We start from the raw sequence: 20,253 nt of genomic DNA, 5'->3' as shown, positions 1-20,253 counted from the left end.
TTCGTTCTGCATCTACATCACAGCAAACGTCATTATTTTATGTACAGGCAGTACCATCATCAGTCAGGACCAAGTTTCCTGTGACTTGCGTCTAACTCTTCGAAGCGAATGCTCTAGCCTGACTTTTAACATCATTGAGCTTTTGTGTGAGTCATACAGCTGTCAGGTGGTTGAAATGCACTGCAGCTTATTCCTAGACCTAAGCTTATAATATATACCACAGCAAATATTTACAGCCTTAACGGACTGCAGGATAAAAAAAATCTCGCGGTATTTATTTATGCCATACATAAATATCTTTCTGGTAGGCACTGTGAGTTCACCAGTTCCTGTAGCTTAACTACATAATGTTTCTTTAAATAAACCCACTGCGATCTCGTTCACTGAAACAAAAAAGAGAAGGTTTATATATAAGCAGCCTCCCCCTGCTGCCTCCTGCGCCGCTGGCTTTCCAGGCCCTCCCCTAAGCAAAGCACTTGAGCGGTGTAAGCGGATGTTGCATAATGTGATTATGGGCTGCTCCAAACCGAGGAACGTGTCCCACTTGCGGCATGTTACACACGGCTGCCTCTGTTCTTTCATTGAGCAGAAGCTGTGATGCTGCTTTTATATTCCTGGCAGCTGTCAATTGCTAAAGCAGAAGATTAGGGAATTGGGGCTTTTTTTTCTTTTTTTTTTGGTAATGAAAACCTGTATTGCTTCCTCCCTCTTATGCCTTCAGCTCTGAAGGAGATTATTATTTCCTCTGTCTGATCCCAAACCACCACTGTAACTCACATTACAGTAATTTGCGCGTATACGTAAGCAGGATTTTAAAAAATTCAGCCTCGAAAGCGTATGTATGCGGCGTATCTACCGCGGAGGGAACATGGCGGTGAGGTCCCGACTCGTCTCCAGCACCAGCCGCATTCGCCATCAGGGGTGAACTACGCTCCCTCTCGCTCCTCATCGCCGCCCCCTGGGTGGCCGCTGTGCCGGGGGTGCCACAGCCGGGGCTGCCGGCGGCCCTGGCCCCCTCAGAGCCCCTCACAATCCCGGCCCCTCAGAGCCCCTCACAATCCCGGCCCCTCGCGGCGGGGCTGCGCAGGCGCGGCGCGCGCTGTGTCGCGGCGGGCGCGCGGGATGCGGGCGGCGGGAGCGCATGGCAGGTGGCGGGAAGCGGAGGCCGCGCGGCGCGGCGGGACCGGCCGGAGAGCAGGTGGGCGGGGGGCGGCGGGGCAGCCGCCCCCGAGGGCCGCGGGCCTGCACCGGCGCGGGTGCCTTGTGGCGCGTGTCGGTCCTCTGTCTCCTTGCCACTCGTTCTGTTTTGCTCCGTGGCTTTGGGGGGAGTCGCAGGGCCCCGCGGTCCCCTGCACGGCAGCTGGTGCTCCAGGCGGGCGCCTCGCGGGCGGCTGTAGGTGCGCTCGGCCCAGCGGCCGCAGCATCATCCCGGCGGGACCGCGCTGGGAACGGGACACGCGCCGTGACCCGGCTTGTCTGGCGGCGGCCCTGCTTCAGAGATGAAGTATCCGCCGCATTGCCCCCTCTTAAGAACAAGAAAGAAACCTTAGGGATTCCTACCGAATTATCGAGCCTTATGTGGGAATGGGGTGGTTGAGGCTACAGCCCCAGTAGAGTGTGCTCGTGTGGATCATTTCCTAGCCTGCTTCAGTTCACGTTACATCATTTCTAAAAGCAACTTCACCTTTAAAATGCTTCTAAAGTGCTGCACTGAAAGCTACAATAGTCGTGATGTTGGATAGCACAGTAGATAAAAGAGACCAGAGGATTTTTGCTGTATTATTTAATTTGAGGTGACAAAATACAATTCCTACTTTCAGCTGTCTGTAAAACACATAAACATACTGTATGCAGTCTGCAGTGTGATTGGAAATGGTCATTTTAAAACAGTGTAGAATTAGACTGAACTTTAAATTTGCTTGCTCTTTCGCTTAATTAACTAACAGAAATGTTTCTGTTGATTATATTGACCCATTAATATCAAAGTAGCAGTTTGCTACTTCAGACGTATTTAGTACATTTGTCAGACTGAACTTTTAATGTGTTCTGTCCAAAACATGTTTTAGGCTGTATGTATGCTGCTTTAACTAACAAACATCCTCTAATCCTTGTTCTTCCATTAATATAAAAGCTTGGTAGAATCCTTTAGAAGAGTCCACAGAAAGCAACTAAATTAACTCTGTTTTGGGTTTTTTGTGTGGTTTTGTTTTGGTTTTTTTTTAATCTACAGAGTGAAAAAAATGGAGCTGTCAAGAAGAGGAGATCAAATCACGCAGATAATCTTGATAGTCTGTGCCAAGAAGCAGAAACATGCTATCGGCTTAGACTCCCTGAGGACTTCTACCAGTTTTGGAAGTTTTGTGAGGAACTAGATCCTGAGAAACCAAGTGGTGAGGTTTTAAATTTTGCCTCTTCTAACTTTCATTCCCAAAAGCAGCCTGAAGGCAGGCAAACTGGAGGTGGTCAGATGCATTTTAATGAAGCTTCAGTTTTTCAGTTGAGGTGGAGGATATTTACATGAATGTAAACTAAAACATTGGGTATAATCACCAAGATGTACGCTTCAGGCTTTCTATAATGTAACTACTGAAGTTGGGCAACGTAAAAGGGACTACATGTGGTCTAAATCTGCCTTTCTTGGAGATGCATTGAAAATGTTTTGTATGGAACTCAAGTTTCCTTATGTATCATGGTTTAATCCCAGTCAGCAGCTAAGCACTACACAGGCACTTGCTCACTCCCCCTTGGTGAGACAGGAGAGAGAATCAAGAGGGTGAAAGTGAGGAAACGTGTGGTTTGAGCTAAAGACAATTTAATAGGGAAAGCAAAACAAGGCATTTATTCGCCACCTCCCATGTGCAGGCAGGTGTTCAGGCATCTCCAAGAAGGCAGGTCTTCGTCATGCTGAGCCATATGCTATGGAATATCCCTTTGGTCAGTTGGGATCAGCTGTCCCAGCTGCATCCCCGCTTAGCTTCTTGTGCACCTACAGCCTCCTTGCTGATGGGATGAGGTTGAAAAGACTTTCTCAGTGTAAGCACTACTAAATCTGGATTTCAACCTCTTCAAGTTTGTTGTATAACAGAATGTGGCATCCCTGTGTGCTCTAGAAATGACAGTATCTTTCAGTCATAGAATGATTTGGGTTGGAAGGGACCTTTAAAGGTGATCTAGTTGAACTCCCTAGAGTGAGCAGGGACATCTTAAACAGAGCCAGGTTGCTTAGAGCTGAGTCCAACCCAGCCTTAAATGTTTCTAGGTTATCCACCATACCTCTGGGCAGCCTATTCTGGTGTTTTACCCCCTGCATTGTAAGGCATGTTTTTCTTATATTTAGTCTGAATCTACCCTGTTTTAGTTAAAACCCATCACCACTTGTCTGCTTGATACAGGTCCTGCTAAAATCTTTGTCCTTACCTTCAATACCTAAAGTGCTGAAAGGCTGCAGTAAAGTCCCTGGAGCCTTTTCTTCTCCAGACTGAGCAACCCCAACCCTCTCAGCCTGTCTTTTTATAGGAGAGGTTATCTAGGCTTCTGATCATCTTCATGACCCTCCTCTGGACCCACTCCAACAGGTCCACGACCTTGTTGTGCTGGAGCCCCAGAGCTGGGTGCAGCACTGCAGGTGGGGTCTGAGCAGAGGGGCAGAATCCCCTCCCTCTCCCTGCTGGCCATGCTCCTTTGGATGCAGCCCAGGACACGTTTGGCTTTCTGGGCTGTGGGTGCACATGGCCAGATCTTGTCCAGCCTCTCATCCACCAGCCCCCCCAAGTCCTTCTGGGCAAGGCTGCTCCCCAACCTGTGTTTATACCAGGGATTTCCCCAGCCCAGGTACAGAACTTTCCACTTGGTCTTGTTAAATCTGAAGATATTCCCATGGTCCCAATTCCTGAGCTTGTCCAGGTCCCTTGGGATAGCATCCCATCCTTCAGGTGTGTCATCTGCAAATTTGCTGAGGTTTGCTGGTCTCATCTTGTGTAATTGATAAAGATTAATATTAAACAATACTGGTCCCTGTACAGAGCCCTGAGGATCACCACTCATCACTGATCTACATCCAGACATTTGACTATTGATGGTTACTTTTTATTAAAAATGTAGTAACTCTTGAATGAAAGCTATCTGGAAAAACCCATGTCTTAGCTTTCCTTGGCTAGTGAATAGTGTTTGACTGAATTTATGGAAACTTCTGATAACTGAGCAACACTGGAACTTCCCAATCTAGACATGTACCTGATTCATGGTTTTCTTTTTAGATGCACTTGTGTCAAGTGTTGGACTTAAGCTGGTTGGACCATATGATATTCTTGCTGGAAAACACAAAACAAAATCAACAGATGTAAACTTCAATCTTCATTGGAGATTCTTCTATGATCCCCCAGAATTTCAGACTATACTTGTTGGGGATAGCAGAACACAGTATCACATGGGATATTTCAGGTATTTTATTTCCTGTGTGCTCTTCCTCCACTGTTATGCATAGCTTTTTTCCCTCTTTTTCCATGAAAGATAACTTGTGCACCATGAGCAAACAAGGATCTTTCCTTTTTGTACTAGGATATTGAAACATGGCTTTATCTTTTAATAAAAAGAGATTGCAGGACCTGGAGGTGAAGACAAGATTTAAATATTTATTAATCTACCTCTTCCAGCCATCCAGAGCACCTTCACTCACTAATCTTTAACTTTTGCCATGGTACTGGGAAGGAAATCAAATTACCAGAAGGGAGTATGTGTTTGCTCTGCATGTGCGAATGCAAGCTCTTTTCAAGGCTTGCTGTAAGATATTAGAGCTTTAGATCTAAGGGTATTTCTTGGTAGGTTCTGAGGGAGCTGACAGAAAATTTAGTTTTACTTTGAAATAGGAGAAATGGACACAGCTTGACTATTTTGTGTGTACTTTTTCATCAATAGGGATGTGCCAGATGAGCTCCCAGTGTGGGTTGGTGCAAATGAAGCTAAGAAGGGTTGTGTGATTTCACAAGTCGGTGATAATGTCTTTGCTGCAGTCAAGTAAGGTTCATATTTACTTTTATTTATAAAGAACAGAATAGAGAGAAATTGTTAATTGGGATGTGGAATAATGCAGCTAACTTATTATATGTATTTCTTAAGAAACCCTCACTTATTTTCTGCCCTGCTGGCCAGTTTTAAGACTCTCACAAAAGCTTTTGTGTAGGCATTTTGATGGTGTTTACCTTTCAGAACTAAAATAGATAAGTGTTAATTATGTCATTCCTTAAAAATACTGGCAGTGACAGGCTCTCAATTGGAAAAAATATCCACTGGGTATGTTAAAATAATTTTCTAAGTAGAGAAAGGGCATCTCAATGAGCGAAGGAAACCTGGGTATCATAGTAGATGAATAGCATCTGGCTCTTGTTCTTGCCTATGTAATAATACATTATTTTTGTATATAATATCTACAAGAAGTACCATTCCTGCCCTGTGGCAGGATAACACTGACGTGGATATGTAGTTCAGTCTGATTCATGGAGCTTTACATGTTCCAGTGTCAGGAATGTAAACAACTGATCTCATCCCTGCCAGTTAAAAATGGAAAGCTCTCTAAGGACAGACTTGTGTCAGTCAGTGAAAGTAGACTGAAGAATGGTTTCTGCAAAAGAACCCTTGCGCAGTGCAGAGTTAAACAAGGACATGTGTTTTGAAAGTACCACGGGGAAGCTCATAAATATGTATTTGTGTGCATGATTTGGATGACAAATGGTGTATATGGCACAGAAACAGCAAACTGAATCCTTAAGATAGAAAGATGAGCAGATACCGAGGCTGAGAGAACCTTCAGCACCTGCAGATTGCATAAACTAGACTGTAATGCAGGTACAGATAAGAAAAGCCCAAGTACTAGCTGTGCCAAACTATTTTCTTTCCTCTTGTTAAGAAGCTTACATTTCCCAGTCTCTGTATAAATAAATGCAAGACTGCTAATCTTTGTTGTTAAGGTCTAGAAGTTTAATGTTTAAAAAGCTATTATTTTTTTTTATTATTTTCTTGACATATTTCATCTGTTTGCAGATTATTTTTGTCAAAAAAACTTAAGGAAATGGCTGATAAAAAGAAAACTGCTGTTTTGAAAGACATAGATGAAAAGCTAACAAGAGCAGCAAAGGAACTGGGTTATTCTCTGGAACAAAAAACTCTGAAGATGAAACAGAGAGATAAGAAAGTATGACTTTCCTCATCTACTGGGAAGAACTAAGTTCTGTTAAATTTTTTTAATTTCTTCTTATTTGTGGTTTTTTTTCATCCTTCCAGTAAGTAAGGATGCTTCATTAGGAATTTTCAGAGGTAATCAGCTCTCTATAAAACTTGAAGAGAGGGAAGATTACTACACGTATGTTCCAAATAATAGGATTTAATAAAAAACACTTTACTCTTGTAAATCATAACTTGGCATTCAGTTAAAAACAAAACAAAAAGAACAAACCACCATAAAAAAAAAAACCCAGTAAGCACAATAGTCTAAAAAGTGAAACAAATAGAGGACATGGAGAAAACTGCTTTAAATGTAAGATTGTTCCAAATAGTTGAGTTGGACCTGTTAGAAACAGGACGCTAAGGATGATAACAGGTTTTTGCATACCTCTCAAAAATAATTACGGTAGGAGGAGACTAAACAAATGACTAAAAAGCAAAAGACTAAACTTGTGCAATGCAGCACAAGTGACTACAAGGCTTCCTAGATTTCAGAATTTGACTGGAAGTGGATTTTCCAGTTATTTCAAACTTCAGTACTTGAAATTAACTGGTAATTTGGAATTAAGTTGATGTCCTGCAGCTGGGATACCGTATTAGGTTTGACCACCAGCAGTCAGGTGTTAGTGTTTAATGAGATTTGTTATTTCTTGGTCACAGTAGTGTCTTACGATGCTGTGTTCCATTTTCTGTCTCTTTATTCAGGTGGTGACCAAAGCATTTCATGGAGCAGGCCTAGTCGTTCCTGTAGACAAAAATGATGTTGGATACAGAGAACTTCCTGAAACAAATGGTAAATATCTTGTTTACTGTTCTGCTTTTTGAAGTAAATAACCCTCAGTAAAAACCAAACTGCATTCATATATTCTGCTTTAAAAATTTGAGTGGTGGGAGTAAAACATAGAAGTCTTAACTTGACCTCAAAGTACTATCTTTAAAGGAACCAGATGAGATTTAATGAAACATGTGAAAACTGAGAAAATAATGTCTGAAGTAGTAGTTCAGATGACCTTTTCTTTTGTATTGTCAAAGCCATGCAGGAAGTAGATCCAAAAAGCTGATCTGCATTCAGGGATGTGTGGGTTTATTTCTTATCCACCCTCTTCTCCCAGTGTCATTTTAACCAGAATCAGTTCCTTGATGCAATTTTATCACACAAATGCTTGTCTGCCTCTGTGAGGAACTGAGAGGGATTTGCATGGGGCAAGAAGGAGCTTCCAAGCAAAGGGGGAAGCTTCACCAGCAGTTCAGGGTGTGCCCACTTACCTTACATGTAAGCTTGACACATGTGGTATAGTTTTGCCACAGAATACTTCTGTGCAATATTAAATTTATTTATACATCTAAATATCTGCTTTTTTTTCTTTTTTTTTTTTTGCAGCTAATCTTAAAAAAATTTGCAAGGCCATTGTTGATGCTCCGACTGATGAAGAGAGAGTGAAAGCCTTTGCACCCATTCAAGAAATGCTGACCTTTGTTCAGTTTGCTAATGATGAATGTGACTATGGAATGGGGTACGAGCTGGGCATGGACCTGTTTTGCTATGGATCACATGTGAGTACTACAGCAATCATACTTCACAAAATTATGCATTATTGTATACATGGGCTAGAAGTTGTTCTGCTGTAGATTCACCGTCCCTAGGAATCGTAGAAGTCTACAATAATATTCTTAATTCATGAAGACTGTTCAAAAGTCACACAACATAATTCCACTATTATATTTAAGTAATTTTTAATTCCACTATTGTATTTAAAACTGTGTGTATGAAAGCCCAGTCCCACAATCCAGAAGCAGAGTGTAAAGTGCCTGATCCAGATGCACTCAGCTGGAGTCTCCTGTCTCCACCTGCTTGTGTAGGCACCCGTTTTCAACCAGATGAAGAAACAGCCTGATGTTTCCCCAGGTGGAAGAACGTGAACCCAAGTCAGCTGCCTGGCTGTACTCCATAGGGCACCTCCCACCTGGAGTTTCTTCCCTAGTTCTCTGCTAACAGTGAATATCATCCGTAACGGGATTTAATGGCACTTACTACACATTAAAATTATACTTAATGCTTTTTGTTCTGTATTGGATGCTGGCCTGTTGATGGAAAAGGGTCATGGCTGTAATTAGTCCATGGCTAAAAATAGCACATGAAGTTTCAGCATCAACCTAATAGGAATGGATTGTCATAGAAACACTCCCGCAAAACACCTGCTTCTAGCAAAACTAGTATTGGCTAAGTGGTGCTTCAGAGTATCATGGGAAAGATAAGCTTTTCAATACTAAATGTTGGCTCAAAGGAGCTGTGCTGAGTACTGCTTAAAATATTTAGCCATTGAAATGTATGAATACTGACTGCTCTTGCCATACACTGTTACATTATTAATGTGTTTCTTAGATTTCATGCCCTGGTCTCTTAAGTTCCATACAGCATCTGAAAATGTGTGGTATATTCCTTTGATAGCCTGTTCATTTAGAACCCCTCTTTCATAGACTAGGCTGCTTCAGCTGCTTAAATCCTTTCTGCAACTGGAAGGGCAGTAAAGGAAACAGTTCTTCCCATTTTTGAGTAGGTGGAGGCAAATACTCATCTTCCAGTCTTTGTACTTCTCTGCACATGAGAGTAACTACTTAGAAAATCCTGCAGTGAAAAATCGTGTTTACAGTACGGTCGTGTATCTGTTTTACGCTGCAGCTTGAAACTCCTGTAACTGCTTTTTTCTGGAATTAGAAACCTATTTTCTAGAGTTAGAAACATTCATCTTCTAAAAGAAACAGTGGTTTCACATGTAAGTTTTGCTCAGTTAGGTCCCTGCCTGTCTTGGAGCTCCAACTTGGAGCTGTTTTCCCGTTCTGACTGGAGCTTTCCTGTCCCTTTTCTTAGAGAGCCAGAGAAACACTGACACTTTCCTGTAGCCCAAGACGTAGAAAAGAACTTGAATCTTTTCTCCTTTGAGAGATAAAATGGACTTACATGTGCAATAATGATTGCAAATGCAAAATATGCTCTGATGTTTATGTATTTAAAGTGCTTAAATGGTTACTCTAAGTACCCTCAAACGGTGGGGTGGGATGAGACATGGGACTGTGACAGGATAGGGGACTTGACCTGCAGGCTTCCTCTTGGGATGCTGTAGTGAGTGGGGCCATCATCTCTTGCACTGCTAACACTCGATTTCCCTCTCACTGCGGCAGCTCGGGCACCCCTGCGTGCCCTTGCTGTGGCTGTCACAGGTGTAGCATGCGGATGTGCTCAGACATTTTGGGAGGGCTTGAAGGGCGCAGTGTGAATGGGGCAGAGCCAGGAGGTGGGGCTGCTCCCGGAATTATCAAAGCCACTGAGGCCGAGGGCGGCTCTTGTTTTCCCTTCTCTCCTACAGTATTTCCACAAGACGGTGGGCCAGCTGCTGCCCCTGGCTTACACCCTGCTGAAGAGGAACCTCTTCGCCGAAATCATCGAGCAGCACCTGGGCAACCGGCGGGAGGAGGACCCGGATCAGCTGGTGCCCTGAGCCGGGCTCGGGGGCTGCAGCTGGGGGCGGCCCTGCACGCCTGGGAGTGGGCTCGTCTTTGTGTGTGTGTGTCTGTGGGTCTTTTTGTACCGGTGGCAGTGTCCCCTGCGGTCAGTAAAGGTTTTCTAAGGAACGTGCTGCTTCCCGGTGCTGGCTGCAGGTGGGCCCGGGACAGGGAGTGGGGCTGAGGCGCTGCGGGGCTGTGGCACTGCCCGGGAGGCACACCTGGGCCGGGGCTGGTGCTCTCAGGAAGCACAGTGAGGGCGGGCCCCTATGCCTCGGTCACCACCGGCCTGTGCCATGGGCAAACGGAGTCACAGGTCTCTGCTGCGGGTGATGGTTCTGCCCTTCTGCGTTTCCCTGGTTGGCTCCCACCCCTCAGGTAAAGCATTCCCTTACTGCAGCATTCCCCTGTGGCAGAGCACTGTCCCTGCTCCTACATTGCTGGAGCTGGCTCAAGTGGGAGGAAGGAAACTAATGGGATGAAAGAAATGCGAACTGATATTACAAGACAAATTGGGGAATTCCACTGCTTGTTGCTACCTTGCTAATCAGAAGAAGCCATCTCCAGTGTTTTAAACATTGAAAAATTAAACCCAGGTGATTTTGTACAAGGTGCAAATAATTTTCAAGGTCCTTACCCCCAGTTCTGTGTTCTTGTTGTTGCACTTGAAGGTTTATTCTCAGGCAATTAATTAAAGTAACAGTCCAGAAACAATGGAAAGTAACATTGGCTCTTGCTCAACAGCCACCATCCAGTGACTTGACTTCCACTGTAGCAATTCACATCAGTACTAATGACAGCGATGCTAATTATTACTGCTAAAGATTATAGGCTACTAGCACCATGTTCAAATATAAGTAATTCCTACTCTTTTAAGCAAAGGATTGACAGTTAAATGTTACTTTATGGTAGAAGGGAGCATTGAAGGTACAATGTAGGTTAGAGTGCTGCAAAAGTATTGTGAGTTTCAAATGTGTAAGGTAAGCACATGCCACACCTACTTGTGTAAATTTGACTTCACCCCTTTCACTCACCCTTTCACTCATATTAAACTCATGGAATTAATGTTCTAATTATTCAAGCACAAACATACAGACACTCATTCATAAGCCCAGAGTTTTGTTTTATACATGTAAAAAAAAAAAAATACTTTCCATCTCATTCTCGTCTTTGTTTCAAGTACAGGAGACCTTTATACTAATGCCCTGTAAATCATACAAGTACTAAAAAAGTAGAATCATAGAAAGTTTGCACTGGAGGGGACCTTAATAATTCAGCTTTTTAACTGTTACTTTAATATGAACTTAGATGTGCAAAAATGGGGACCTGAGACTGGCCATCCATACTCATGTATTAATCCCTGATGGAGAAGGAAATCTGTTACAGTAGCTGCAAAATGACTGATGTGTGCTGTGTATCATGAAATGGGGACAGACTTTTTAGCAGGGCCTGCTGCACTAGGACAATGAGTAATGGTTTTTAACTAAAAAGAGTAGATTCAGACTAGATTAGGGGGAAGATATTTTTTATTATGAGTGGTGAAATACTCAAATGGATTGTCTGGAGGGGAGATACTATTCCTTGAAGCGTTGGGTGGATTGGACCCTGAGCCGCCTGGTCTAGTGGAAGGTGTCCTTGCCCATGACAGGAGGATTGGAACAAGGTGATCTTTAAGGTCCCTTCCAACCCAGGCCATTCGATGATGTGTACATCATCAACAGATGGCTTTTAGACAATAAAAGGATCATCCATTTTTAACTATATTAAATACAAATATTTTGTTTTAATTCTATAATTAAATCAAAATCTTAGGTGAGGTATTTTTCTAAAATAAACATTTAAGGCAGATTGGTTTGATGAGGTTGATTTGGCTACGGATTTGTAACCGGATACCAGGCAGTGCAAATACTGCATCTCCTCAACTCCATTCTTTATGTCAAATCTTACTAGTTTTGTATGTAAAATTCCTATATGTTAATTTTCTCTCAGGGAAAAGAAATGCAAAAATCAACACAAATCTTGTTTGTGAAAACAATGAGAAAACATGACAGAACAGTAAATGGTCATACAGAAGTTTTTAATGCTTGATTAAATCATCACAGTAATAAGAATTTTTACTGTAATGATATGCAGTTCTACCACACTATTATAAATAAAAACATTAAGATCAATATTAAATACAGCTCTAGGCAACATCACAGATTAACAAAGAATGCATTCTTCATGAGCCATATTTGAATGATTTAAAAAATAAAAAAATGCTGACACTTTCCCATCCCATCCACCACCTTTTTTTTTTCTTTTTAAATTAGTAGCTTGAGTAAGGCGCTGCAAATTTCACGTTAGAAATTTTTTGCTGCACAGCACAGGCACACATACTTCATTAACAGAACCTCTACTGTATGTTTATCAGAAGACATTTTAAATGTCAACAGGGAAAGCTTAGCAGGTTAAGAAGGGTAAACAGAGATGCACAATTTATGTGCAGCACTCAGGATCCACACAGAAATGAAACACAGCAGGAGTGTAAACTGTATTTTAATTCAGACAGCAGTCTCTAGAATTAGGTGCAAGTTAATACAGTACACACAGCAGTGTTTTACAATAACATCAGACATGGCAGAGATTTCAAACTGATTTAAAGTGATTTTTGTATGTGTAGTGAGTTTGTATTCTTCCACTGTAGAAAAAAACCCCAGAAATCAGTGTCACAGACAACTTCCAGAGCTTCCTTCTGTCAATGGGCCAAATCCTGCTCTTTTTGAAGTTTCCTCTTCTTCAGGCTTATGTAATGTTACAGAGCAAAATTTTAACAAGTAGCACTGACTTCACATGGAAGAGTACAGCTCGTTGTTGCCATACTCCCATTTTAACATAGCCCAATTCCCTGTTTCATTTCCAAACCTGTTTTTAATACAGGGCCTGATCACTGTGATCCCCCTGGCACATTTCACTTTCTACTGGTTCCAGTTGCTGCTAGAGGTGAGATGATAAAATGTAGATGGCAGTTTTTCTACTAGGAAAAATCAGTTAAAATTTAACAGTGCACTTACTTAAGCACAGCCATTTTTGTGCAACTCACCAAAAGTGCCAGAATTTTGGTTCATTGTGTTATTGTACTTAAGATAAAATCATACTGAGTACTTCGTGAATAAAGATATTTGAGGTAACTGTGACGAATGCCTTAGAGATATTTAAGGTTATTATGTTAGACTTTTAGTGTTTATATTCTTGTCATTTTTGCAGTCTTGTGAGCATAATTGTTAAAAGAAAGAAATTTTATCCAACCTCATATTACAAAATAGGATTTTTGTCAGCCAGGTTTCTTAATTTTTTTCCCTAATTTAGGCTTGTAGCATATTGTCATTTTTCCTCTGCATGCAGTTCTGGTGATGGTGTGATAAAATGAATAGGAAACAAAACAATGTACTGTAAAGAAGTTAGGGGTCTGTCAGCTCACCTCCGAGTGTGTGTGTGTGTTGCTGCTGAATTTTAAAGTCCTGCCAAAGTTTCAAGTATTGGGTTCAATTCTGCCCTGCTGCTCAGGTGTGACTACATATAATTTACACCTTTATAAGCTTGGGAGAAAATGAGAGTCAAAAGCAATTTAATAGCTGCTTTCTCCTTTTAAAATTTTAGTTTTAAAACCCTGCAGGTTTGTTTTTTTTTAATAAAATCCTACTATTACTGTTCCAGTTATCTGCTAGTAAAGAAAAAAGGAAATCCAAGGTAACGGCAGTGAAAGTTACATTTGAAAATGAGCTTGTATGTATATTGGATCATAAAGAAGCCATTTTCTTGAAACCCTTCATCTAGTTGTAAACATTTGCTAATCCTCCACTACTTGCAGAGGATTATGAATTATTCTATAAAATCACATTAAAAAGGTAATTAGTTATGTGAGATATTAACTGATTCATATTTAATAGATTTTTTTTAAATCCATACAAATATAAATAAAGAATGGTAAAACTTCAAGAAAAATAATATACATTTAGTGCAAATTATGAGTTACATTTCTTCCTACCATGTCAGCAGTGGAACGTCTTTTGTGGAGAACTAAAAATAAAAATGACCATTCTCAAATTTTACAGGGGGAAAAAAATTCTCCAGTGTTGAAGCATGCATTTTTTTTTACCAGATACACGTATACAGAATTGTTCCAGCTCTTAAACTAGTAGAATAGCAGTATTTTTCCCTATACTGCACAACATTGGTATATATCATAGTGTGTTCAATAATACAAAAATTGCATAAGACCAGGTCACATTATTGATATTTTCTGCAGCAAAACCAGTATTTTTCTTTTAAATACTGGTTTCATCTGGTTTTAGTTTTCTCATATCATGACAGCACACGGATTGAAAGAAGTCTCGCGTGGTTCTTGCAGAGTATTACCTGTTCAATCTGGTTTTGTTGCAGTGGATCTGCACTGCCACAAGCATTTTGTGATGTACAAACTTACACATTTAATGGCACAAGAAAAACCTCCCTTCTTGTGGTCACACCTCAGTAACTCACAGTACATCTCAATATGAGAAACAACTGCTTCAAAAGGGCACACCAATTTTAAAGTGACTTTGTTACGGCTCAGGAGAGAGAGAAATAAAGCTCTTCTGGAATGTAGAAAGGTGACGAGTAATAGTTAATACGTTTCATGAGTTAACACAACAGTTTTCAATGGTAAAAAGGGCAAGACCTGTCAGTCTCCACAAGATGGCTCAATTCAGAATGATCCCTCCAGAAACAGGGATTAATAACACATCTCTTCAATGCTGAAGTACCAGGCTGGGCTGGAGAATGGCACCACTTTGCACGGCTCCCCTACTGCACTATCATGGCAGACCTGATGTCTCGGGACGCATCCAGTGCAGGACAGCAGCTCTCCCTTCCCACACTCCCATCAGCCTTCCTCCTTGCCACACACTCCCCCAGACTGACTCCTGATTGCCAGCAGCACTGCTATGTAAAAACCCAGCTCGTCTCTGATTTTAGAAGTTTCCCCCAGACTAAAGTGTTGTGCTATTCAACAAATGAACCTCCTCTTCCGTTTCCTCTCTCTCCTCAGCTATGGGTTTCAGTTGAACATTATGGAGGCGGGGTCTTGGTTTGCCGTCTGGGCCATATGACGGAGGATATCTTTTTTTGTTATAATGCCAAGGAGGCGCCTGAAAAGGATAAATGGAAGATTGATATTAATCCAAGCAGGAAAATAATGAAGTGGAACAAATCTGTAGCCAAGTCCTTTTTGTTGACAGGAATAGAGCAAAAGTAAACAGCCTGATTTTCTTATTTAAACAAGAAACATTTTATTTATCAAAATGTTGAGGAACCACCAGTTTGATAAAACACAGCAATGCTGAGACACCGTATCAGATGGTCTCTGACAGCTGTAGTCCATTTTAATGAAATACAAGTCATACAAGTGGAGCCCATTACAATTTTTATTTAACTTTTTGTTTCTACAAAAATCAAATTTTGATTAGCATATGCCAACAAAAAAGTAACAAAGAGGGACAAAGAAAAGAGAGATATGAAAGAGAAGTGATAATGATCCCATTTCATAAGGGAGGCATGTTCCAACCTAGCCATCAGAAGTGATGTACCGCTTGATGGCCCCATACCAAGCAAATCAAACTCCCCTTCCCTCCTTTTTTAAACCAGAAGGATCCTTCCAGTCTGACACACTGGCTGGGATTGAATATATTCATAGGAGCACTCTGTACTGGCCATGAAAGTTTTGTATGACAAACAACAATTAATTAGTGTCTGGAGTTCATGGCTTTAGAAAAAAATAAACCGTGAATAATAAAATTTTCATTTTTCAATTTAGATACTGTGCTCTTATGACAGGGTCTTTTAAAACTAACTGCGAAACATCAAATAGAGTGAGACTGTCCAAAAGGATAATATCACAAGAGAAGCAAAGAGCAGAATGAATAAGCTGCTGCCCTTGTTATTCTGGTTAGTACATTTCAATTTGTCTTATTAAAGGACGCATGAAATACTTGTGAAATATTAGCATGAGAACATAATTAGCATGTTTCGCACATAAGCAGCTAAACATGTTGGGTATGTTTAGTAGACATGGAACTAGCAACCCATGTCCAAATTAAGACAAAGTGTACCACCTATCTAAGGGGTTAGTTCACAACATCATGGTTAAGACCATATCTAGATTCTGAAGTCAACAGTCAACATATGGCAGGCCACTTGGTGGCTGGTATCACTGCACATTTTGTAAAGAAGTACACTGACCGCTGTAGGTAACAGCGGCAGAATCACAGACTTCACATAAAATCACAGGACTTCGCTAAAAATAATATTTTTTTTAAAAATCATGTTGATAAAGGGGGGATTACAGGGAAGATCTAATGGTGCAATTAAAACATGCTTATCTTTGCTTCTCAAAAGATGTGATACTTTGCTATTTAACAGCTATTTAAAGCTGTCCAAATAAGAAAAATAAATTGGCATATACGAAAATCTTAATATGCATTAGGCAGGGAAAAAGTATTCCTAGCTGCCTACCTTCCCACCTGGGGAATTCAAGAGATCAACCAGCTGGATGGATTTGATCTCAACAACACAAGTATCAGAAAGTTTACTGTTTACTTTCCTTTAATGTTGTGACTAACAGTATGTTCACATTTACAGCTTCATTTCTACAAAAGGATTTTGCGTATGTTGTTTTATGTTTAATACAAATTTTGAGCATAAGAAGATTTCATTGTTCAGCCGATGTCGTAAAAGCCCTGAACAGTTCACAAGTTTCATGCTTCCTGACTTCTAATGTGTCTAATTATGAGATCTGATATATCTAATCACCAAGGGTTCGACGTGCTGCTTTAGTTGCTCGAGATGCTCTAATATGTTCTTCTTTGTGATGATCCCCAAGACAATCCTGCAACAGATTATGTTATGCTAATAACTGTGTGTGAAATCAAATTAAAAAAAAAGTTCTAATAATGAAAAAGAATTAGAGCAAATAAAAAAAATAAAAAAGGAAGGAAAAAAAATAAAAAAAAAGAATGGTTGCAGGAAAGCTAATGAGATAATCAAATGAGAATTTATTTGAAAGTCAGTACCCTTTTCCAGATTTTGCCTTTCTTCCTTTTTCTCCCAAAATGCTGAACACAATTGCCTCTTCAACCACCCCAGAGCAGTATGTTTCTCGTATCAGTACACATCAGGGTAGCAAACTATATTCCTTACCCCTAAATTCACATATTTTTAGGTTTTAAAGGCACAGAAACAAAAATCTACTTTGTGTTTCCTTTGTTTAATAGTTATTTCTCCTCACACATACAGATAATTATTCACGTTTTAACAAGCCAAAGCAATAACTATGTAAAGTCATAGCAACTGAGGTTTGAATCTGCCCTACAGAGCTGAGCTATCTGATGTCCTTAGAAACCGATAAATTCAGACCAATTTCTTGTTCATGACAGGACAAATCAAGAGCAACTCCGTGGATTGGATATTCTGGTACAAATTTGGAGGAGTAAGGCTCTGTTTTCTGTCATGTGCACCAATTTATGTGCAATCCAACTGGATTGGAACCAGTATGTTGATGCAAGGCTTTATAAACAGGTATATTCAGCTTGCAGGAAATCTGCCAGCCAAAATATGAAGTAGTCCTTGATGTCCACAAGGCTGTATGTCATGGCTAAACACCACCAATACCGGTATTTATGATCTGCTCTTCTTTTAATGGACAGTCTGCTTCTGGAATGTCACAAATTTGTAAACTGAAGTAGGATAAAATAAATATTAAAGCCATCCATACTTCCTGCTACTTTATCACAAAATAGTAAGAAATTTATAGTAGAGCTTGATATAGCTTTGCACGATTAAACTTTCTTTAGAGAAGATTTTAGCGTCAATGTTTGAGCACTCAACAACAGAAACTATGAAAAAAATTACTACAGTACGTATTTTTCAGTGATGTTCTATGGATTCCAATTTCCCTCCCCAAGACAAGAATAACTGCATGCCCACACTAACTTCTAAGTGTCAGATCATTATGCCCTTTCCCTACCAGAGAAAGGCTTCTGGAAACACTACTTGCCATTCCACACAGATGCATTGAAGAAAGAAAAAAACAAAACAAACCGGCAGGAGAACATTTAAATAAATTGGTTTTAAAATACATCTGAAAAAAAACCCAACTTGGAAACCAATGAAATATTTAAAGATTCGCCACATACAGCAGCAGTCTTTTTGCCCACAGAAAAACTAAGAAAGTCCCAGTCATTTCAGATTTCTTGTCCCATTGACATTGATCAATCCTAAACATGAATGAGCAGACAACATTTCACTCCCCTGGTGCCTTAAAAGACATCCTAAAGGGAAAGCAAGATTCTGTGGTAGGAGCTTGGATGTTGCATGTCAAGTGTTTAATGCAAGAGATACAGGAAAGCAGAATGTTAAAGGAACAGCTGCACAGAAAAAGATCATGTAAAAAAAAACAAGGAGCAGTTTAGATAAGAGGCAATTAAAATGAACATTTAGTTTCCATGCTGGGGGCTGATTTATTCAGTAGATAATCACAGGACAACTCCCAACAGTCTCATTTACAAACATTCTAAATCTTAAAATTACTTTCCTGAAATATTTTGAATTGTAGAAACAAAAGTTGCAGATTGAAATTCCAGAACTAGCAGCAGTTTAGTTGTTAGTATTCCAAAAAACAAAAGCTTGGTCATAATCGCCATCACTAGACTCCAGAAGAACAGATACTGACTGGATCATTTTCTCCTTTACTCTTTTATCAACCCAGTATTTGTAGATGTTCAGTAACTGCTGATATACTGCATGTTGCCAGAACATAGAAGATAACCAGGAAATACAGGCCTTAAGACTGTGCAGCGCACAAGACTAAATTTCTGCAAGACACATTGTTCTCCTCCACAAGCAAGCTGCACAGACCAAGCTTGCTGAATGGCAGTAGATTTTTACACAACATCATGAAATGACTGAAACCATCTGTTGGCTTACTTGGAATACAAGGAAGGTGTAAGAATTTGAGAGGTGCTACAGCACAGCACGTTCTTAATGAACAGCTGGGGTCCTCAGTTGCAATACCAAACTTACGAGTTCAAATACCATGATCTTGGTGTATATCCTGGTTCAAATACTCTGATCCTGGAAGCAAAAATTACTGCATCTAACAAAATGCACAGCATTGCTGCCACTTTACTCACCCATTGTGTGTTACAAGGCACTGCCTCAGACCCAGCTTCCGGAAAATATCCACTACTATTTCCATTGGTGTGTGGTCTGTCACGGTGAAAGGGCTCATATCAAGTATGCTTCTGAGCTTCAAAGGTCGAGGGCTTTCTGCTGGAAGCGATGGGGTATGCTGGGCAAAACATACCCTGGAACTGCCAACAATCCCCTCCTGCTTCTTTCTAGCACTTTCTTTAAGAAAGACAGGGAAGGGGAAAAAACAGTAGAGGAAGAAGAATTTACATTCTTGAAGTAAGATGTTAGTGCAGACAGACAGCTCAATCAACACTACCAGGCTCTCACATATGTTTCCAGAACCACTGCTTTATTCCCAGGAAGTGGTTGTGCAAAAATCACAAAAGCCATATGCCATTCAGCTTTAGTCATTATTCAACTAATTTTCTCACTCCAGTAACTTTTATTTACTATAAAGAGGTGGAAAGGCTAAAAAAATAACATACTCAGCTCCTGAAGAAACTGCCAGGGAAAAGCCAGTCTCACTTGATAGCCTCCTGAAGCTTTTCCTATTACCCAAGCTAAACCTCCCTGAGTACAACCTCAGGCCATTCCCTTGGGTCCTGTCAGCGGGCACCACAAAGAAAAGATCAGTGCCTGCACCTCCTCCTCCCCTCACAAGGAAGTTGTAACTGCAATGAGGTCTCCCCTCACTCTCCTCCTCTCCAGGCTGAACAGATCAAGTGACCTCCTTTGGATGATCTCTAATGGCTTTATAACCCTCTGATAATCTGGCACCCAAAACTGCCCCCAGCACTCAAGGCAAGGCTGCCCCAGTGCAGAGCAGTGTGGACAATCCCCTCCCTTGCCCAGCTGGCCATGCTGTGCCTGATGCCCCCCAGGACACAGCTGGCCCTCCTGGCTGCCAGGGCACAATGACTTAAAACAGACACAACCCAAGACTAAACAACTTTCACCGCATAATCTCAGCAGCTGAATTGAGTCTTCCTGTGAAAGTGTACTCTAAGAATGTTCTGCTATTCCTCCATTTACTCAAGTAAATGCAAACTTAAACCAGTATGGTGTTGGTAATAACTTCCAAGTTTTGTATATTCATATGCATCCTAGGTAATGTAATACCATTACATACAGGCAAAAATCTGACTGAAGTAAACAGTGTTATGTTCATAAAACCTGTTTCAAAAAAGTTTTTGGAGACTTCTGTCCCTTTCTCAGTTGTCTTTGTTTAAGAGTTATGTATAAAAAATAAGTAGTTTAAGATGCAACTTCTATCACTTATTTTATGCACTAAATGTTACAGTTTTGTAACATTTTCTTATGTAACAGTGT

At 40.8% G+C, this 20,253-nt stretch overlaps 2 protein-coding genes across 10 annotated transcripts in view; one reads left to right on the top strand and one right to left on the bottom strand.

Moving 5' to 3' along the window:
- Positions 1-455: 455 nt before the first annotated feature.
- LOC131579296 (histone PARylation factor 1) lies at positions 456-13,385 on the top strand. 3 transcript variants are annotated; one of them, XM_058838988.1, is made up of 8 exons: positions 459-921; positions 2,231-2,390; positions 4,257-4,440; positions 4,915-5,013; positions 6,037-6,187; positions 6,922-7,009; positions 7,598-7,770; positions 9,582-13,385. In XM_058838988.1, exons 1-8 carry the CDS (start codon positions 838-840, stop codon positions 9,711-9,713), a joined length of 1,071 nt encoding a protein of 356 aa, XP_058694971.1. In that variant the 5' UTR covers positions 459-837; the 3' UTR covers positions 9,714-13,385. The 3 variants fall into 3 exon arrangements, with proteins under 3 accessions (XP_058694975.1, XP_058694971.1, XP_058694974.1); XM_058838991.1 differs by lacking the exon at positions 459-921 and adding an exon at positions 1,045-1,198; XM_058838992.1 differs by lacking the exon at positions 4,915-5,013 and having other exon boundaries at positions 456-921.
- CLCN3 (chloride voltage-gated channel 3) overlaps positions 12,240-20,253 on the bottom strand; it is a 60,730-nt gene continuing 52,716 nt past the window's right edge. For 4 of the 7 annotated variants that reach the window (XM_058838981.1, XM_058838982.1, XM_058838983.1 and 1 more), the window contains 3 exons: positions 18,924-19,140; positions 16,546-16,621; positions 12,240-14,885 (listed from right to left, as the gene is read on the bottom strand). In XM_058838981.1, the coding sequence (XP_058694964.1) occupies positions 14,727-14,885; positions 16,546-16,621; positions 18,924-19,140 (452 nt within the window). In that variant the 3' untranslated portion in view covers positions 12,240-14,726. Of the gene's footprint in view, positions 14,886-16,060; positions 16,622-18,923; positions 19,141-20,253 lie in introns of those variants that run through there. The other 3 variants (XM_058838986.1, XM_058838987.1, XM_058838985.1) reach the window with 2 other exon arrangements.

This window comes from Poecile atricapillus, chromosome 4 (genome assembly GCF_030490865.1).
Source record: "Poecile atricapillus isolate bPoeAtr1 chromosome 4, bPoeAtr1.hap1, whole genome shotgun sequence".
Classification (NCBI taxonomy): domain Eukaryota; kingdom Metazoa; phylum Chordata; class Aves; order Passeriformes; family Paridae; genus Poecile; species Poecile atricapillus.
Note: the sequence above shows the minus strand (reverse complement) of the source record. Positions and strands in the feature narration are given on the sequence as shown.